The 20532-nt window shown below is 49.3% G+C and overlaps 1 protein-coding gene and 1 long non-coding RNA gene across 4 annotated transcripts in view; one reads left to right on the top strand and one right to left on the bottom strand.

Annotated features, from left to right (window-relative positions):
• The window catches only part of ERMP1 (endoplasmic reticulum metallopeptidase 1), a 43483-nt gene extending 41781 nt beyond the window's left edge, over nucleotides 1-1702 (bottom strand). For 2 of the 3 annotated variants that reach the window (XM_079959270.1, XM_079959272.1), the window contains exon 1: nucleotides 1324-1701. In XM_079959270.1, the coding sequence (XP_079815396.1) occupies nucleotides 1324-1664 (341 nt within the window). In that variant the 5' untranslated portion in view covers nucleotides 1665-1701. Of the gene's footprint in view, nucleotides 1-1323 lie in introns of all 3 variants that reach the window. The other variant, XM_079959271.1, reaches the window with a different exon arrangement.
• The window catches only part of LOC307206593, a 30955-nt gene extending 11090 nt beyond the window's left edge, over nucleotides 1-19865 (top strand). Inside the window, exons 2-3 of the long non-coding RNA XR_013834396.1 lie at nucleotides 7921-8268; nucleotides 19357-19865. This is a non-coding gene — a long non-coding RNA (uncharacterized lncRNA). The remainder of the gene's footprint in view (nucleotides 1-7920; nucleotides 8269-19356) is intronic.
• The last annotated feature ends 667 nt before the right edge of the window (nucleotides 19866-20532 follow it).

The following is a 20532-nucleotide window of genomic DNA, read 5'->3' as shown; positions in this document are numbered from 1 at the left end:
CCAAGACCATGTAACACCAGTCCTAAAGGATCTACACTGGCTCCCAGTATGTTTCCGAGAAGAATTCAAAGTGTTGGTGCTGACCTTTAAAGCCCTAAACAGCCTTGGTCCAGTATACCTGAAGGAGCATCTCCACCCCTATAGTTCAGCCCAGACAATGAGGTCCAGCTCCGAGGGCCTTCCGGCAGTTCTCTCACTGTGAGAAGCAAAGTTACAGGAAACCAGGCAGAGGGTCTTCTTGGCGGTGGCACCCTCCCTGTGGAACGCCCTCCCATCAGATGTCAAGGAAATAAAAAACTATCTGACTTTCAGAAGACATCTGAAGGCAGCCTTGTATCGGGAGGTTTTTAATGTTTGATTATTTATTATGTTTTAACATATGTTTGGAAGCTGTTCAGAGTGGCTTGGGAAACCCAGCCAGACGGACAGGGTATAAATAATAAAATTACACAGAAACCATTTCTGGGGCTTTGCCACAGTTCAGTTAAACTCCAGAGATTCTGAAAACACGAGTGCTCCCTGTTCGTTCCTACCTACACATTAAAGGCACCTTAATAGCCTTTAAAAAGACATACTGTATTTTTCCATGTATAACACGCCCCCATGTACACAGGCCCAGCAGCTATCCTTTATTGCTAGCTACTACAATCAAAAAGGACATAGGGAACACAATGACACAACGTTTGAAACTCCTATCTAGATCAGATTCAAAGTACATCAGGGTACATCAGTACATTAATCCAGGAGGATTAATGGGAGCCAACACCCCGGGGCCAGACACTGTATGGAACCCATGGCCCTGGGCACCCATGGGCGTGGGGCCAAGTTGGCCCTCCTGGAGGAGAGCATTCCATCTCTCTCTCTCTCCATGGGCAGAGCCAATGTTTTTGTTGGGGAGGAGGGCAGCCAAAGCTTTTTTTAGGGGATCCTCCAAAGTTGTTGAGGACATTAGGGGGAGGCTTCTGCTGGGAGGGGGGCACACAGGACCTCAGATAATTGTGCACTTTCGGTGCTTTTCAATAGTATTGTGGCTCCGTCTTCCCCGCTCCCCGGATACGCCCATGTCTCCCTCTCCCAGAGATGCAGGTGCGCAGGAGGACGGGGGAAGCGACCACGGGTGTAGCTAGGATTCATGTTCGAGGGGGCGGGCAGGCTTTATGTTGGGGTGGGGGCCAGAACCTCAGTTAGTTATGTACTTGATTTGGGGGGAGCATCTGTCCCTGGACCCTTCCCACCCACGCACCCCAGTCTTGGCCACGGAAGAAGGGACCTGGGACCCGGCAAGCGCGCGCGAGAGCCGCAGCCGCCGCTACCTGCGGTTACCTGGCGCGCGGGGCGCTGAAATCCTCGCCGGGGCGGCGCTCCGCCGGCTGCACCAGCCTCCGCAGGGAGAGGTGCGCGATCCCGCGCAGCGCCAGCAAGTAGAGCAGCAGCAGCAGGGCCGTGCGCGCCTCCGGCAGCAGCGGGAGGCCCCTCGCTCCTCCTCCTCCCCGGCTGCCCGCCGGCTTCTTCCCGTCCAGTCCGTCGGGCTCCTGGTCCGGGCGCCACGGCGGCTGCTGCTGCTGGTTTGGGCGAGGGTGCTGCTGCTGCTGCTGCTGCTGCTGCTGAGCAGGATGCGTGCGGACGCGCCTCACGGCACCCACGGCGGCCGAGCTGCGCTCCATGGTGGAGACCCCGTGTGCCTGGCTTGGGCTTGCAGCAGCAGTATGGCAACGGCGGGAGGGCTAAAAGCGCCCGGCCGGGGCCAACCCACCTTGCTTTCGCGAGCGGGAGGCGGGCTCAGGAGTCCCTTCGCAAGGTAGCCTGGGCAGGAAATGTCAGACGGCGCTCCTCCTTCTCCTTCTCTTGGTCCCGCCCGCCACCCCGCCAGGGTCAAGCGCGGTGACTTTGCGCGAGGGCGCCTTTGCGCGCCCCTTGGTCCTCGCCCACGCTCCTTCTTGGCACGAGTCGTGCGCAGAGCCGGACCTGGAATGGTCCCTAGAGATGGGCAAATTGGGGTGCTCCCACCACCACCAGTCCCCCGGAAAATCAAAAACAAAATATGCGTCTGGAGGAAGCCAGTGAGATTGGAGAGATGCAAATAATAGCATGAGGATACTGGTGGCGATGCAGTTCAAAAAAAGCAAGCCGCGTTGCTGGTGTTTTGTTTCGGTTTTTTGCAAGGACGCAAAACTTGCAACACACTGCCAGGGCTCTTCCTTCTTCCTGGCGTTATTTTGATCTGCTGTCGGTGGGGCGCCCCCTGGTTTAGGTGGGGATAAGTCATAAAAAGAACGGGGAAATGAAGGAAGAGTGTGCAGGGGAGGAAGTCGAACCAAGTTCTTGTTTCTGCCACGATGCCTCCTTCAGCGCTTCTTTCGAAAGATCAAGTGTCAAATTCTTTCCAATTTTTAAAAAACATCTTTTTTTGTGCCCTTGGTTTTTCAGTGCCCTCAGTGTGTGCTTGGTCTTCCTACTGAGTAGCTCATAGCTCAGCAGTGTGTCTGCATCACCCATAGAGGCAGAGAAGGGGTCTACCGTGACAAATTTGATGTGACTGTGCCCCATTACTGTTCTCAAACACCAGAAAAAACTCCTGGAACAGCTGAAGTGATGATAAAGACAGTGAGCATGTGTAGTTATTTTTCTCTTCCCTGCTAAAAAGCTACCACTTTTTCCACACTTTGACTGTACACAGGATTTCCAGCCAGGCAGGATAAATTACTTAAAAAAAAAAAAAAAAAGGTGTTTAAATCCCCAGTTTTATCTCTGTTTTTATACTGCTTTGTTTTATTATGTATTGTTATGAGTGGGGGGTGCCAGGGTTTGGGAGTGTCAGATTTCCCTAATTTCCTGGGTCTAATAGGTGGATTAGACCCAGGAAATTAAGCCTCAGCGCCTAGGGCTTGCCGATCGAAAGGTCGGCGGTTCGAATCCCTGCGGCGGGGTGCGCTCCCGCTGCTCGGTCCCAGCGCCTGCCAACCTAGCAGTTCGAAAGCACCTCCGGGTGCAAGTAGATAAATAGGGACCGCTTACCAGCGGGAAGGTAAACGCGTTTCCGTGTGCGGCTCTGGCTCTGGCCAGAGCAGCGATGTCACGCTGGCCACGTGACCCGGAAGTATCTCCGGACAGCGCTGGCCCCTGGCCTCTTAAGTGAGATGGGCGCACAACCCCAGAGTCTGTCAAGACTGGCCCGTACGGGCAGGGGTACCTTTACCTTTACCTTTAATAGGTGGATTTAGCCACGTGTTAAGATACAGGCTAAGCCATTGAACTAACTTCCCATATTCAGGAAATCACCTGGTAAATCTGTCATTAACCAAAGACAAAGGAAATCCAGAGAGATGGCTTTCTGTGCCCTGTGGAAAATGGAAAGGACCCCTCCCTCAGCTCTGAGATAGCAGAGTTGAGTTTAGGATTGCAGTGGTGGTGATGTGACCTAGGGGTAAGAGGTTGCAGTTTGTTAAACGCAGCAAGCTGGAGAGGGAGAAAGCACAATGGTGGATTCATGTTTGAATCCAGGGCTTCTGTGGCTATAGAAGCAAGACCCTCTTGGGGTGTTAATGCTGTGAACCCCTCCAACGTAGGCTCAGGTTGTATACATGTTAAATAAGCCATATAAAGACACCACAGTCTCTGCAGTGCCTCGTTTCGATGGACCTTAGGTATGGAACCCCTGGATTCTCAGACTGCTCAGAGATTGGAGCGGTGTGTGACACTATTTTATTTGCAAGCTGCCCTGAAAAAAATATAATCAAAGGGCAGCATATAAATTCCTAAAACGAACAGGAGAATGAATTAAACTAATTTTAATTGCTCCATTGCCTGTTGTCTTTGTCCATGGAGTTTTCTTGGCAGGGATACTGGAGTGGCTTGCCGGTTCCTCCAAGTGGATCACATTTGGTCAAACCTCTCCACTATGACCTGTCCATCTTGGGTGCCCTGCTCGGCATAGGTCATAGCTTCTCTGAGTTATTCAAGCCCCTTCGCCACGGCAAGGCAGTGATCCATGAAGGGGTTTGAATTATGGTGCTGGAGGAGACTCTTGAGAGTCCCATGGACTGCAAGAAGATCAAACCTATCCATTCTTAAGGAAATCAGCCCTGAGTGCTCACTGGAAGGACAGATCCTGAAGCTAAGGCTCCAATATTTTAGCCACCTCATGAGAAGAGAAGACTCCCTGGAAAAGACCCTGATGTTGGGAAAGATGGAGGGCACAAGGAGAAGGGGACGACAGAGGACGAGATGGTTGGACAGTGTTCTCGAAGCTACTAACATGAGTTTGACCAAACTGCAGGAGGCAGTGGAAGACAGGAGTGCCTGGCGTGCTCTGGTCCATGGGGTCACGAAGAGTCGGACACGATTAAACAACAACAACAATTGCTCCATTCTAAACAGATAAAATAATTAGCAACCAAGTGTTAGTCAGGGAGTCAGAGCTTCAGGGAGGTAGATGTAACAGACCCAATCCTCACTGTTTGAAAGGAAGCATTTTCCACATTTCTGCACCACAAAGTTCTGAGAAATGAAGCACACATGTATTTCTTAGGAGAAATAATTGTGCTCATTCTTCTAATATTTTATCTGAGCTCTGCCAAAGCAGTGGGAAGGACGAGGGGGTGGGTCAAACTAAAAGCCGTCTGCAACATGATGTGTTATGAAATCCTTCCCTTCGCAACATTTTTAAGATCAGAGAAACTGCAGGTAGGCTTATCCAAGCAACATTTATTATTCTAGGAAGAGGAGGCCTAGAGCCAATCTTCCCACGACAATATGTTACAGAGGCTCCACTGGCGGAGGAAGGGGGTGCGATGGGTGCAGTCCGCCCTGGGTGTTATCCCTGAGGGGGGTGACATCACCACCCCACCCCCCTGGGACGCTTGCCCTACCCCCGTGGGCAGCTCTTCCCACCCATGGGTGCACAGCATGTTGTTTAATAGTGTTTAATTGTGTAATAGTCTCATATTGCACAACCAGTTGCGAATTTCAAAACTTTCACTTCATGGGTCAGAATTGGGTCAACATGGATGCTCCTGAAATTGCAGGGCGATGGTCAGCAGGGAGGATGAAGTGTGACTGGAGGGTCTTCTGCTTGCTGTGCCTTAGAATCTCTACATTCTAGTCATTTTTCTCCAGTCGGGGCTGCATGTGTAGAAGTAAGCTGGCTGGTTAGAAGTAGTTTTCAAGAGAAAACCATGAGCAGTTTTCCATCCACCAGTGTCAAGTGTGCGTGCAGGAGCCAGGCCCTGTGACCAATAGGACTTTGCAGGACTGGGGCCTTCCTAAGTTTGTTCTGAAGAGGGAAGGCGTGGCCACACAGGTGAAGCCGATTGGTAACTCATAGCACCTGGTGGCAAGAGCCAGGAAGGGGTATAAGGTCAGCATTTCCCTTCGGCTCTTTGCCACAGCAACACGCTTCCTGCCTTTGGCTTCTTGCTTCCTGATCCTTGAACCTCGGCTTCTTGACTCCCTGCTTCCTGACCCTCGGACCCTTGGCTTCCTGACTCCTGGCTTCTGGACCCCCCTTCCTGCTCCACCCCGCCATCTTGCCCCCAGTCCTGACGTCCACTGTCGGGACTTTGATCGCCGTGTACCAGGCCATGACAACCAGACTGTGCTTTAAATCTTCCCCACTTACATGACGCCATATTATAAAATTTATAAGGATTTGCTATGATGCACTATTTGCTCTATTCAGACTTTAAAAGGGGGAGAGAGAACCAACATGGGTACAGGGAGACTGCTTTTAGCCCTGCTCCTGAGGCCATATGACCAGCGGTGGTACATCCCGGGTTGCCACCTGAGGCAAAACAGGAAGTGCCTTCCAGCTGCTGCACCTTCCAAAGCATCAATTACCTACGTTGCATCATGGCAGGTTCTGGTGAAATCTTCAACCTGTTTCAGTAGCATAGCATGGGTTGCCCTCGGCGCGAAATTGTTAGGGGCCCAAAATTCCAACACCCAGTTGCAAAACAACTTTTTCTTATCTCTGTGGCTGCGATCTCCTGGATGACACATGTAATGATCAGGTGGGATTGCTATGAGGAATTATAATAAATATAGAGTAAGCCATCTGTTTCAGCATTGCATTGACTGGGTTTAAACTATTATGATATGATTCTTGATCAATCCATACCTCTGCATCTCGGTTCCATTTCTCTTTCTTCACAAGTCACATACACAGCCAGGCAGGCATCCTGGGTCATCAAAGACAGTGGGCAGCTTCTTTGGATGTAGCTTTTCTGATAATAATAATAATAATAATAATAATAATAATAATAATTTATTATTTGTACCCCGCCCATCTGGCTGGGTTTCCCCAGCCACTCTGGGCGGCTTCCATAAAAACCAAAAATACACTAAAATATCACAGATTAAAAACTTCCCTGAACAGGGCTGCCTTCAGATGTCTTCTGAATGTCAGGTAGTTATTTATCGCTTTGACATCTGATGGGAGGGCGTTCCACAGGGCAGGCGCCACTACCGAGAAGGCCCTCTGCCTGGTTCCCTGTAGCTTTGCTTCTCACAATGAGGGAACCGCCAGAAGGCCCTTGGCGCTGGACCTCAGCGTTCGGGCAGAACAATGGGGGTGGAGACGCTCCTTCAGGTATACTGTGCCGAGGCCGTTTAGGGCTCCAGCACTTTGAATTGTGCTCGGAAACGTACTGGAAGCCAATGTAGGTCTTTCAAGACCGGTGTTATGTGGTCTCGGCGGCCGCCCCCAGTCACCAGTCTAGCTGCCGCATTCTGGATTAGTTGTAGTTTCCAAGTCACCTTCAAAGGTAGCCCCACGTAGAGCGCATTGCAGTAGTCCAAGCGGGAGATAACTAGAGCATGCACCACTCTGGCGAGACAGTCTGCGGGCAGGTAGGGTCTCAGCCTGCGTACCAGGTGGAGCTGGTAGACAGCTGCCCTGGATACAGAATTGACCTGCGCCTCCATGGACAGCTGTGAGTCCAAAATGACTCCCAAGCTGCGCACCTGGTCCTTCAGGGGCACAGTTACCCTATTCAGGACCAGGGAGTCCTCCACACCAGCCCGCCCCCTGTCCCCCAAAAACAGTACTTCTGTCTTGTCAGGATTCAACCTCAATCCGTTAGCCGCCATCCATCCTCCAACCGCCTCCAGGCACTCACACAGGACCTTCACCGCCTTCACTGGTTCTGATTTGAAAGAGAGGTAGAGCTGGGTATCATCTGCATATTGATGGACACCCAGTCCAAACCCCCTGATGATCTTTCCCAGCGGCTTCATATAGATGTTAAAAAGCATGGGGGAGAGGACGGAACCCTGAGGCACCCCACAAGTGAGAGCCCAGGGGTCTGAACACTCATCCCCCACCACCACTTTCTGAACACGGCCCAGGAGGAAGGAGCGAAACCATTGTATAACAGTGCCCCCAGCTCCCAGCCCCTGTAGACGGTCCAGAAGGATGTTATGGTCGATTGTATCAAAGGCCGCTGAGAGATCCAGCAGAACTAGGAAACAACTCTCACCTTTGTCCCTAGCTCCCCGGAGATCATCAACTAGCGCGACCAAGGCAGTTTCAGTCCCATGATGAGGCCTGAATCCCGACTGGAAGGGATCCAAATGGTCCGCATCCTCCAGGCGTGCCTGGAGTTGATATGTTAATCTTAGGATGTTAATCTTAGGGCCAGGAAACAGGTTTCACATAAAGGTGATAATGATCGCTGTCCTCCTGGCCATCCTTCTTATCATCTATATCGCTTGTTTATCACCTCCGGGTTGCCAAATGCTCTCCTTTGTTTCTTTGTTTACCCCAGAAATATGTGTGCTTAATTAGTTTTGGTAGTTTAACTTTGTTCCCACTTGGGGTTTGTGGAAATGCTCAGAAGAAATCTGATTGGTTCTTACGAACACTCTGTAAAAAGTTCTTTTGTGAATAAAACGACCTAGGCCGAGGGGTAAAGGCAGAGAGAGAAATGATTATACGCACCCTTCCCAGAGTCTTGCTGGTTCAAGCCTCTGTGTGTATTCTTATTAATCAGAGTTCAATCCTTCCTTTACTTTGAGAACGCCTCAAGTGGTGGCTTGTGTGAGGCAAACTTAAAAAGGAAACTGTGTGAGGCTTGTAAAAAAACCTCAGCGTTTGAGGCAAAGCTAAAAGGAAACCTCAACAAAAGGAAACCCCCAGGATTGGACTCCCCTCAGAGCTAGCAACCTGCTATCCCTCGGTCGTGGTGGATCATCTCCTGCAAAACGATTCCCGGACTTAGGATCACATTCGCTCGGAACGAGCCCCAAAGACGCGCGTTTATTACCCTTCAGGTGAGATCATGGGAAGCAAGCTTTTACACGGGCAGGAAAAGCACAGGAATAATTTGTTATTTTTGCTAGCTCAGGCAGGGCATGATAAGCATTTAGCACCCCTCAGTGGCGTAGCGTGGGGGGTGCAGGGGGGGCCGGCTGCACCGGGCGCAACATCTGGGGGGGCGCACTCGCAGCTCTCTGCCCCCTGCTAAAATCCACGGGTTAGGGGGCGCAAATTACTTGCCTTGCCCTGGGTGCTGACAACCCACGCTAAGCCACTGGCACCCCTAGTAGAAAAATTGTTGTTAGAGATTGCTAGACTGTTCCCCTGGTTTCCAGAGGGGGCTACTTATGACATTAAGAAACGGAATGAGCTGGGAGATGCACTCCATATGCATCCTGAGGCATCTGTACAAATCTTGCACACCTGGCAATTGTGTAGAGACGCAGCTGGAAAGCTTTCTAACCCTTTACTGCAGCCACCAGTTGTCTCTGTGAATGCTCCCACATTGTCGCAACCCCCAGCTGCCTTTAAAAATACCATAATATTGTTCCCTCCATATCAGCCTCTAGATTTCCAGCCTCTCTCCTCTGAGGTCATGCCAAAGGTAATTCCATTGGCACCTTCCTTTGCCAAAAATTTGCCTGGGTCGAATGTAAATTCCATGCCACCTTCGGTGGACCAGTGCCCCCAAGAGGCTCAGACCACAGTGCAAAAATTGACTATTCCAAATATGGCAGAAGGAAGCAGTGAAGAAAAAACAGCTGACACCTTACCATTATTATCAGTCTGTCCTATTGTTCAGAATGCACAGGAACAGAGAGCCCATGAATCATTGCCCTTCACAGTTTTTAAACAATTGAAGCGAAGTATGACAGAAAATGGCTTGCATAGCATTCTTGATGGGCTAAGAGGAGCCAGTACTTTAATTCCAAACCTTGAGGACTCTGAAGTTTCAGTGAAACAATTGGCTTATGAAAATGAAAATGCTGATTGCAAGACTGCTCTTAAAGCGATGTACCAGAAGCCAGAAACAGAGATTGCTCAAATGATTAAGCCTTGCCAGAATATTGACACTGAGACTCACAAATCCGCCCTCCTAGCAGCAGCTTTGTCTCCTTCAGTTCATCCTGCTAAAGACAGGCAATGCCATGATGGGTGGCCTTCCAGCCTGGGCCTAAATGGGAGAACAAAGACTGTTGTGCCAGCTGATTGTCAGTTTTTTACTGAAGCTAAATCAGCAGAGCCAGCTATTGCTTTAACACAGTTGCTTTTAACACACAGTCTCCTGTGACAGATCTGCGCCATGCCGCTGAGGGCAGTGCTGGGTTGAATCTAATGACAGCAGAACTTGCTACTTTTCAGTTCCACTTCCCTATGGTGGTTTATAAAATTAAGACATAGCATACAGGTCTGATTCCACCTCAGACAGGGAGATTTATTCTTCATCGCTTTTTGCAGACTGTTTTTTCTCCTTTCCTCCCTGAACTTACAATTCCTAATGAATTTACTTTACAGCAGTTGCAGAGTTTTGGAGTCACTCAGACGCGTGATTCTCCTTAATACAATGTTTTCACTTATAGGACTATTTTTCTCTCCAGAAACTGCCGACAGAATAGCGATTTTAGAGTAACTACACTCTAAATTGCTTAACACTGGATTTGATATTGCTGTTTGTTGTTTGCTTTTTTTCTAAAACAGGAGCAGGAGTCCTTAATGAGTTCTTCTCTGTCCTATCAGTTTGCATTTACTGATTAACTTGGGATAGTTTATTTTAACACTCCTAAAGATTCATGCTTAGTTTTAATTCAACAGGTACCCTAGAAATTGGTTTCTGTTCAAAAAAACAACAACAGGTTCCTATTCAACACCTCTAGAGTGTTTTAACGTATAAGGATTCTGAAAATAACTGGCATAATTTTTTTGCAGTGTTACGGTAAATTCCGGGTGCGGAGTTGCCCTGCCACCCAGCTCGTCGGACGGAGTCCGCGGGTCCTAGCGGAAGAAATGAGTTCAGCCGGAGACGGAGCAAGATGCGGAGATCCAAGTTTATTGCGCAATAGGTTCAAGATGGGGTTGAACCCCGAGAGTGGGGCGACATAAACTTTTAAAAGTTCCCTCCAGGTCCCAGAATACAGTGCAGAAAACGTCACAAATACATCACAAGAGGTGGGATTACATAGATCATCACTACAGGAAAGTGGGTGGTGGGTTTACACAAATCATCACTTCAGTAAGGTAGGGATTACATAGATCATCACTTCAGTAAGGTAGGCAGGGTAGAGGTTGCATAGATCAGCACTTCAGTAAGGTAGGGATTACATAGAGTAATAGAGATATGCATAAACGTTTCCTGAGTACAGGTGATGGCAAGACAATGGCACAGCTATGCATTGCCCATTACCTAGCATTGCCCGGAGGAAGGGCTTGACTGGACCATCTGACAGGATTAAGGTTTTCCTGGGTACGTGACCTGTCGGTTTGAGGATTATGGCGCTGGGAGTAGCATCATGGAGTCCGGAGGGAATCGAGTAGAATGACGTTAAAATGGAGAAGATCGAAGCTTTGGCTGATTTTATATTATTTTCTGAAGTTTTCGGCTCCTTGCCGCTCAAGTGTGTATTGTATATTAAAAGCGGAAACAAATGGATACAATGTAACAGGACTTTGACAGTTTTACGAGGTCGCTAGTTTCGGTTCCATTGTTCTAGCAGCGGGGAGCCGTCAACAACTTGTCAGGAGGTTAAATGAGGCGTGCAAGAACTCCCTGAGCTAGCTCCTGCAGGGGAATGCACGTTCTTGATTGGCTAAGGCGCAGCCATTATAGTCAATGGGGAAAACAGTATGATACAGTCTACTCGTTAGAAATAGGGCGAACAAGACTTAAGAAGGAAAGGCTTATTTCGCCGTATATAGAAGGAAAGGATATATGTAGAAGGAAAAGATATTATTTATAAAGTCAAGGGTATAGTGTGGTGCTTGTGCAACAGTGTGGGGGTTCGAGTCCCGGCAGAGCTGGGTGCCGTCGAGGTCATCGCCTCGGGCCCCTTACTAAAGAGGAGGAGGAGTGAGGAAAGGTACCCCCCCTCTCCTTCCGTATCAGTCCCCCATTCGGAGATAGATTTGCATTAAAGTTCTGTAAGAACTTGCAAATCCTTTCTCCATACCCTATACCCCTGTGATTTCGTACTCTCCTTCTCCCAGGTGTCTCATTTGTACGTATTCAGGGAAGACAGAGGCACTGTGGGAGCGGGAATAGGCTCGGAGATAAAGAGGGGCGGATTGAGCAGGACAGCGGAGGAGAGAGCAACAAGGAGAGACACAGTGTATAGTACAGCAGAGCACCGAGATGCAAAGGATAATAATAAGGGCAGTAAGCAATATCACCTTAAGTAACTGTCGGAGCCATCCGAGCTTGGGCAACCATCCCCACAAGTCTATGTCGGATAGTCCTTCATGTCGTATCTCATCCAGCTTCCCTGCCAGCTCGTGAATATTGTTCAAATGTCCGGTAATATTCAAAGTCTGATCAGTCACATATGTGCAACACTCAGTGCCTATTAGGGCACATGTCCCTCCTTGACTGGACAGGAGAAAGTCCGTTGCAATCCTGGTCTGTAAACTAAGTTGTCTCACTTCTGACAGCTCCGACATCAGAGAGTCTGTGATTTGGGTTGCCTCTTGCATGAATTTCAGAAGGATGTCGGTAAGTCGGAGGATGTCCACATGATTAGAGCCGGCCCCATAGGCAGGGAAGAGTGCCCGGCCGACAGTCTCTCCGTTGGCAGCGACATCCGACAGGTCCAACAGTCCCTTCTGTTCTCTTTTATTCCTCTGCCTCCCAGGGGGTAGGTGTGGGACTACTCTAATGCCGGGGACAATGTACCCTACGAAGCAAGATCCTGACATATGAGGGCTCACCCAGGTATATGCGCGATGACCACATACCCAAAACAAGCCACTGAGGTAGGACTCCATTCTTCCGGAGGCAAAAGCTTGCAGCAACATGGAGTCAGCGGGCTGAGGCTGCCAGGCAGGAGGGTGTCCGACCATGGTGGCCCAAGCAAGGGTGAGATTTTGGAAAGTTCGGGATGCGGCCACATCGGTAACAGTGACGTGACCGGTGGGTAAAAGTTCTAAGTTGGAGGTGCAGGTACTGGACCCAATGAAAGTTCCCTCTCCAGTGAAGATGCGGCAGAGGGGTCCCTTTGTAGGGCCAGTAAGGTAGAGGTATTGGTGGGTCAAGTTCAAGGCCGTTAAATTCCAAGAAGCGACGTCTCCCGATCGGAACTGTTCAGTGGTCACGGGTACAGGAACGAGGGGAAGACTTTGTTGGAGGTGGCTGGGTGCATGTGCGCATATCCAGCATTCAGGATAGGGTGCCTCTTTAGCCACCTGGCCCAAGAGTTTGATGTAAGAGTTCTGTTCCCAAGAGGACAGGAGATCCTCCCCTGGGAGGGAGGGATCAGTGCCGAGCTGGCGAGGTGCCGTGCCGAGTGGATGAAGTGGGTCGGTGGTATTGAGGAGTCGCCTGTCCTGGGCTATGCCTCCGCATCTCAAAGGTCCAACATGATCCCAAGTGGGGGAGCGTGAAGGATGTGCCGGATGATACCACCCTTCTAAATATTCTGCCCCTTTCCAGTCGTGGGTGACTCCAAGATTCCAGAGGCAGCAGAACCCTCTCAGGCAAAGTCCTTGCAGCTGGGGTTTTTGGGGTTCTGGGGCCATGAAGAGACATTGGAATCCGAAAATCAAGTTGTCGGAGGGGTTAGTGGTGTCGGTGTAGGACGATGTGGCCCCCCCTTTTTCGACTTCAGTCCAATTTGGGTTCCTCAAGATTTCTCCGTTGCTGTAAAGGAAATGGGTCCCGTTCTTACAGCTAAGGCGGTAGTAGGAACGGTCAAGGGTGACTGCTGCTGACCCAATCCGATGTAGGTGTTCATCTCGGATGAAAAGTTCCCAGTATTCGCTGGCAGTTAGTCGGGGCACGAGGGAATGGCGTAACAATGTTCGAGACTCAGGGAGGCAGAAGTCAAAGTCCCCCATTCGATCCGGATTTGACTTCCCGCCGGTTTCGACTCGATGGTAGTCCAAAAAATGGTAACCCGTAGTCAATCCGGTGCAATGATCGGTTGGTGTGGCTGAGGATTGGGACGAAGCCCTTAAGGTGAGGAAGATGAAGGAGAAATACATTATCAGAGTCTGGGGACAGCAAGGCATTATCAGAGGGAAAGAGTTATCAATGTGCTGTCAGAGGAGCTGTCAAAGGCGCGCTGTCAGAGGAGCTGTCAAAGGCGCGCTGTCAAAGGAGCTGTCAAAGGCGCGCTGTCAGAGGAGCTGTCAAAGGCGCGCTGTCAAAGGAGCTGTCAAAGGCGCGCTGCCAGAGGAGCTGTCAAGGCGCTTCAGGCGTAGCTTGATAGCGTCGGAATCCGGGATGATCTCGGATGTCCAGTTGGGTGGTGCTGTATCAGGTCCAGTCTGTTGGGCCCGAGTCTGACCCCTGGAACGCGGGGATGGAGTCCTCGGGCATATATAGGTAGATGCCATCCGAGGTACATTTTATGGTGGCGTTGAGTTTGCAAAGGAGGTCCCTGCCGAGGAGGTTAACAGGACTGCTAGTTAAAAGGAAGGTGTGTTCTGCTAATAGGGGTCCAAGGGTAACTTTAGCTGGTTGCGAGAGTGGGCAAGTGCGGGGTATCCCATCTAGTCCCATTACCTTCTTGGTTACTGTCCCTGGTTCCAGGTGACTATCAGTTAGGGTGGTTATATGTGGCCCCTGTGTCCAGTAGACATTGATAGGGGTGACCGTCGATCTCAATAGTACAGACAGGATCCTCAGGTGACAATGTTATCACGGGGCAGATGGTTTGGGTTGGACTTAGGCTGGGATCCCCTTCTAGTAGTCAGTAGGCGTCCTGATCATCGGGAGGTGGCTGGTTTGGGGGGTGCAAGGGAGGAGCAGTAGCGTTTGCCCAAGGGTGAGTAGGCGCGTTTATTGTTGGCATTTGGGTTCGTGGGCCCGATTGAGGTCGTTGAGTCGGAGGCATTTGATTCGTAGGCACTTGCGGAGCGTAGTCCTCCGGTTTGTGGTTAATGTGTCCCCGGGTCAGGTTGGATTGTGGGGGAAAAGGAGGGTGGCTCGTTCGGGTCGGGAATGGCCTGGAGTCCTGTCCCCCGTAGGATGGTGTGTTGAGGTAGGGGCAGAATCTTTTTATGTGTCCCTCCTCTTGGCAGTAGTAACACCCCCCCGGCGCCTGGCCCCCATTGCCTATAGGGATTCGGGGGTCCTCCACCCCGGACTCCTCTTCCTCGGCTGAGACCTCTACCTCGGTTAAGGCCGTAGGCGGTTTCCATACTTAAGGCCAAAATCTGCTCGGCCTCGGATTTTGTTTCCTTTTTCTTTCTTTCATCTCGAGAGTTGTAGACGGATTTTGCAATGGATAAGATTTCACTTACGCTCTTTCCGTCGTATCCAATTTGGAGATTTAGGGCTTTCCTAATGTCTGGACAGGCCTGATCCTTGAAGAAACCTTTAATGATTACTTCATGCTGTGAATTCTCGGGGTCTATCCCTCCCCACGTCTTGATAGCAGAAACCAATCTAGTATAATAATCAGATGGGTGTTCGTTTGGTCCCTGCATTATCGTTTGGACTTTAGTCCAATTAACAGTGCGTTGTCCGGCAGCCTTAACGCCATCCAGAACGGCTTTCTTAAATAGGTTCAAATTCCAGATCCCATTTGAGGTGTTGTAGTCCCATGCAGGATCTACTCGGAGGCATTGTGCTGTGAGAGCCTGCAATCCTTGGGGCCGTCCCCTCTGATAGTCGGGTGATTCTATTGCCTCCCCAGCTTTAGTTAGAATGTCTGCCTTCTCTGCCTCATTAAAGAGGGCGTTGAGAAGGACATGGACGTCTGGCCAGGTGGGGTTATGGGTGGAAAAGATGGCGCTGATTTGCCGGTGGCATTTGTCAGGGTCGTCCCTCAGAGAGGGCATCTGATTTGATCAAGTTACGAGATCAGAAGTATAGAAGGGTTGGTGTGTATAAACCATTCGCGGGGGTCCATCAGGTTGAAGAGGTGGAATCGGCAAGGCCCTTAGGGGCATCTGGACCGCGGTGGAGCTCACGGTAGAGCTTACTTGATCAGAAGTTCCTGGAGCCCCCGCACTGTGATCTGGGGTTTCTGCTGTGCACTCACAAGGTTCTGAGGGGAGAGGGTTATTTCTGGCTTGGACGGGGTCCTCGACTGTGTTGCGAAGCGTTGAGGGGGGAATTTTAGTCTTGGCCTGCCCGGGGTCTTTTTGGTCCCTCTTTGCCTGTAGCCTTGTGACTCTTTTGTTCTCGATGCTCTGTGCCCCTTCATCCCCTGTTTCGTCATCACTACTTGAGCTACTACTAGGCGGCGGTGGTCCTCTATAGTAAAAGGGAATCAGGGTACGCTGTACGTCATCGTCTACTGAGTGCCCTTCGTAAGGGGGGGGGGGCATGGGCTGCCGTCCGGGATTCAATATAGGTAACTGGTAGGATGCAGTCCCTTTCGGGGCTCGGAGGAATCCCTTTACGGTCTCAAAAGCAGCCAGATATTCCAACTGACGGGGCTTTTCCTCCATTAAGTATTTCTTGAGGTGGTTCAAGCGCTCTTCATTAAACGAACCCCCTGCCGGCCAACGCAATTCGGGCTTGGCGGAGGCGGTGCTGGCGGGCCAAATTACAGAACAGAGGTCCTCTAATTTCTGCTTCGATAATAATTTGTGGCCAGGAATCGTCTTCCAATACGTGATAACAAATTGGAGGGGAGAGTCAGGGTCCTTCTGAGACTGAGATGGCTTTCTGGAAGCCTTCCTCTCAGAGTGAGCCCGCTCGCGTTTGGAAGCCTGGGTACCCATTTTGTTTTACGCGTGTCTAGACAGAAAGAGGGGAGAGAAAGGGCGGTAAGGATTGGTGTATACTTAACACAGGGATTTATAGTAAAGAAGGGTCTTTAGTCGCTTGGCAACTTCCTTAGAGAGGTTTTAAAGAGCTCTAGCTATCCGGTATTTCCTTCCTATTTCCGTAACCTGGGGTCCCTTTTCCACTCTGCCGATCCCGCCCAATTCCTCATGGACTATCCCTCCTGGCAACCTCCTACCTATCGTCACAATCTCAGGAAAAGGGGCCCTACTGAACGCCCGCGCCGTGCGGTGCCAGATCGGGTGATCCCTGGATAGAATTTCGTGTCGAAAATCCCCCTTGCTTTCGGAAGCGGGCTTACAATACACGTGGTACGTAGCCCGACCGGTGCGGCTGGGATCTGAATAGAAAGCAAGACCACTTCCTGCCCCCTAGAAAGGACGCTCGGGAAGTTCGGAAAGAGAACTCCAACCCCTTGCTTTCAACTGGGATACCCGTTGCGGAGAGTCGGCTATTTTTCAAGTCGGGTCTCTCCGTCTTAGTTTCGGGCTCCCAATTGGTGCGGCTGGTTGGAGAATTATAGAGAAAGGGATAGAGCTCAGAACCCCCCTTTCGGGTCGAGCAGCAGTCCACGGTCTCTCTCACCAACTGGACTAAGAGACAGGCGAGAAGGAGCGATAGAGAGGAGGGCAGAGAATTCAGTTGCCAGGAGATTTCCACCCCTTTCCCACCAGTGCACTGGATTTTCCTTTTCCTTATACTCACGCGTCTTCTATGACGATCCCGGGATCGATGAGTAAGCCGGCAGGATTCCCTTTGCTCCCCGGCTGAACCCTTGGGACGTTCGATTACCGCCCGGAGGATGGCCGGAGGTCCAAAGGATCTTCCCAGGCAAAATGGCCCGGAGCCGGCTGAAGATTTCGGGGCCCCCGGTCAGCAGCACGGGAGTACCGCCAGCCCCACGTTGGGCGCCAAATGTTACGGAAAATTCCGGGTGCGGAGTTGCCCTGCCACCCGGCTCGTCGGACGGAGTCCGCGGGTCCTAGCGGAAGAAATGAGTTCAGCCGGAGACGGAGCAAGATGCGGAGATCCAAGTTTATTGCGCAATAGGTTCAAGATGGGGTTGAACCCCGAGAGTGGGGCAACATAAACTTTTAAAAGTTCCCTCCAGGTCCCAGAATACAGTGCAGAAAACGTCACAAATACATCACAAAAGGTGGGGTTACACGGATCATCACTACAGGAAAGTGGGTGGGGGGTTTACACAAATCATCACTTCAGTAAGGTGGGGACTACATAGATCAGCACTTCAGTAAGGTAGGCAGGGTAGAGATTGCATAGATCAGCACTTCAGTAAGGTAGGCAGGGTAGAGATTGCATAGATCAGCACTTCAGTAAGGTAGGCAGGGTAGAGATTGCGTAGATCAGCACTTCAGTAAGGTAGGCAGGGTAGAGATTGCCTGGAGTAATAGAGATATGCATAAACGTTTCCTGAGTACAGGTGATGGCAAGACAATGGCACAGCCATACATCGCCCATTACCTAGCATTGCCTGGAGGAAGGGCTTAACTGGACCATTTGACAGGATTAAGGTTTTCCTGGGTACGTGACCTGTCGGTTTGAGGATTATGGCGCTGGAGTAGCATCATGGAGTCCGGAGGGAATCGAGTAGAATAACATTAAAATGGAGAAGATTGAAGCTTTGGCCGATTTTATATTATTTTCTGAAGTTTTCGGCTTCTTGCCGGTCAAGTGTATATTGTATATTGAAAGCGGAAACAAATGGATACAATGTAACAGGACTTTGACAGTTTTACGAGGTCGCTAGTTTCGGTTCCATTGTTGTAGCAGCGGGGAGCCGTCAACAACTTGTCAGGAGGTTAAATGAGGCGTGCAAGAACTCCCTGAGCTAGCTCCTGCAGGGGAATGCACGTTCTTGATTGGCTAAGGCGCAGCCATTGTGGTCAATGGGGAAACAGTATGATACGGTCTACTCGTTAGAAATAGGGCGAACAAGACTTAAGAGGGAAAGGCTTATTTCACCCGTATATAGAAGGAAAAGATATATATATATATAGAGGAGATATTATTTATAAAGTCAAGGGTATAGTGTGGTGCTTGTGCAACAGTGTGGGGGTTCAGGTGTCACGGCAGAGCTGGGCGCCGTCGAGGTCATCGCCTCGGGCCCCTTACTCACGAGGAAGAGGGGTGAGGAAAGGTACCCCCCCTCCTTCTGTATCACCTTAATACAATGTTTTCACTTATAGGACTATTTTTCTCTCCAGAAACTGCTGACAGAATAGTGATTTTAGAGTAACTACACTCTAAATTGCTTAACACTGGATTTGATATTGCTGTTTGTTGTTTGCTTTTTTCTAAAACAGGAGCAGGAGTCCTTAATGAGTTCTTCTCCTTCCTATCAGTTTGCATTTACTGATTAACTTGAGATAGTTTATTTTAACACTCCTAAAGATTCATGCTTAGTTTTAATTCAACAGGTACCCTAGAAATTGGTTTCTGTTCAAAAAAACAACAACAGGTTCCTATTCAACACCTCTAGAGTGTTTTAACGTATAAGGATTCTGAAAATAACTGGCATAATTTTTTTGCAGCTAATCAGGAAACTGACAGAGACCAGCCTACACTTCCACTGCATTTTGTGATTTTTGTGTGAAGTGGGATATCTTTTTATCACATTTGGCTAATTTCTATCTTTCTCCATGCTAGATTTTAATCTACTCTTTGTTCTTAACACTGAAAAATCTCTTGACAAATAGAATTGCACCTTCCCATGCTCCTCATGTTTACTCTCATGTTTGCTCCCATACAGGATTCAAAGATATAATTTCAGAAGGAAATCAACATGCTGATTTTGCTCTGAAATCTTTCTGTCCATTATTTTCTAATGCAATTGACAGCCATGCATTTTTTCACAGGGAGCTAAGCAGCTGCATAAACAATGCATAAAATATTTTTTCCGTTCTCTGACGCAAGCTAAGGATATCATTGGTGGATGTCCTTCCTGCGCTTTAACTCCTGTTAACTTTACCTTAAATTAATTAACTGTTTCCTTTCCCAATAAATTTTCTCCTATGAAATACCATTGTAGGAAAGAGGTATCTCTGGAACGACCTCTGGAACACCCTCTAGTGACATACTAGCAGCTCCCCAACCCGCAGTGAGAGGGACCTGGTCCTTTAATTACCTGGGGCAGGGTGCCCTACTGTTCTTACTTCCTCAGGTCCTGTGTGGATTCCAGGTCGCTGTATCCATCCCTATAGGCCAAAACATGTGCTGGCACCAAGGCCTGCAGGACTCCTTCCAGACTTTGCAAGGACCATGACCCTGACTTCGCCTCTACAGGCTCAGCAGCCCCGTGCAAAAGTCCATCGTGTCCATCCTCATCCTTGAAAGGCTGGGGAATGCCCAAAGGTGACATGGGGAATGCTGAAGACCTTGGACTCTGATGCCAGGACACAATTTCAGCATCATGATGTTCCAGTGGAATCAGAGACTTTTTTAGCAGCTCTAATTACTCAGCTACATATGAACTCTATGCTGATTTTAATATGTATATTATTTGTTTTCTTGATACCTAGTACTCAATGTATCTATCTTCCCCCTGACACTTCTTCTAGTTAGAGCTATAAAATGTGGATGTGTTTAGCTAAAGTTCCTACTGTCTCTCATTTTTGTGTGAGTGAAACATATGATATGCACGCTGCCTTAGGAAATTGTATGATTCCTGTTTGTACACAGCCTTTCATATGGTACATGCCACACACATGGGATAGTGGTTTTCTAAATGGATTCCTGAAGGTATCATAAGTTATACCAAACTCCATGATTGGGGAAAGGTGACACAAAAGTTACCTCTGGATGCAATATCATTATACACACCTAGAGTTGCAGCACTGCCAGACATCTCTTGTGCTCAGATTGTGAATTGCAGTAAGAAAGCAACTCACTGTCTGGACACAGGAAGGCCAACTTGGAATTGTTCACGTGTTCACGTGTTCAGCTCATGTGCGCTTACCAGATGACTGGTTTTTCAGGTGTAATCAAATGCCAGGCAGGCATCCAGGGTCATCAAAGATAGTAGGCAGCTTCTTTTGATGTAACTTTTCTGATATGTTAATCTTAGGGCCAGGAAACAGGTTTCACATAAAGGTGATAATGATCGCTGTCCTCCTGGCCATCCTTCTTATCATGTATATTGCTTGTTTATCACCTCCGGGTTGCCAAATGCTCTCCTTTGTAGTTCTGTTCTTTGTTTACCCCAGAAATATGTGTGCTTAATTAGTTTTGGTAGTTTAACTTTGTTCCCACTTGGGGTTTGTGGAAATGCTCAGAAGAAATCTGATTGGTTCTTACGAACACTCTGTAAAAA

Source organism: Podarcis cretensis, assembly GCF_951804945.1.
Source record: "Podarcis cretensis genome assembly, chromosome: 17".
In the NCBI taxonomy this organism is placed as follows: Eukaryota; Metazoa; Chordata; class Lepidosauria; order Squamata; family Lacertidae; genus Podarcis; species Podarcis cretensis.
This window is presented reverse-complemented; position numbering and strand designations above follow the sequence as displayed.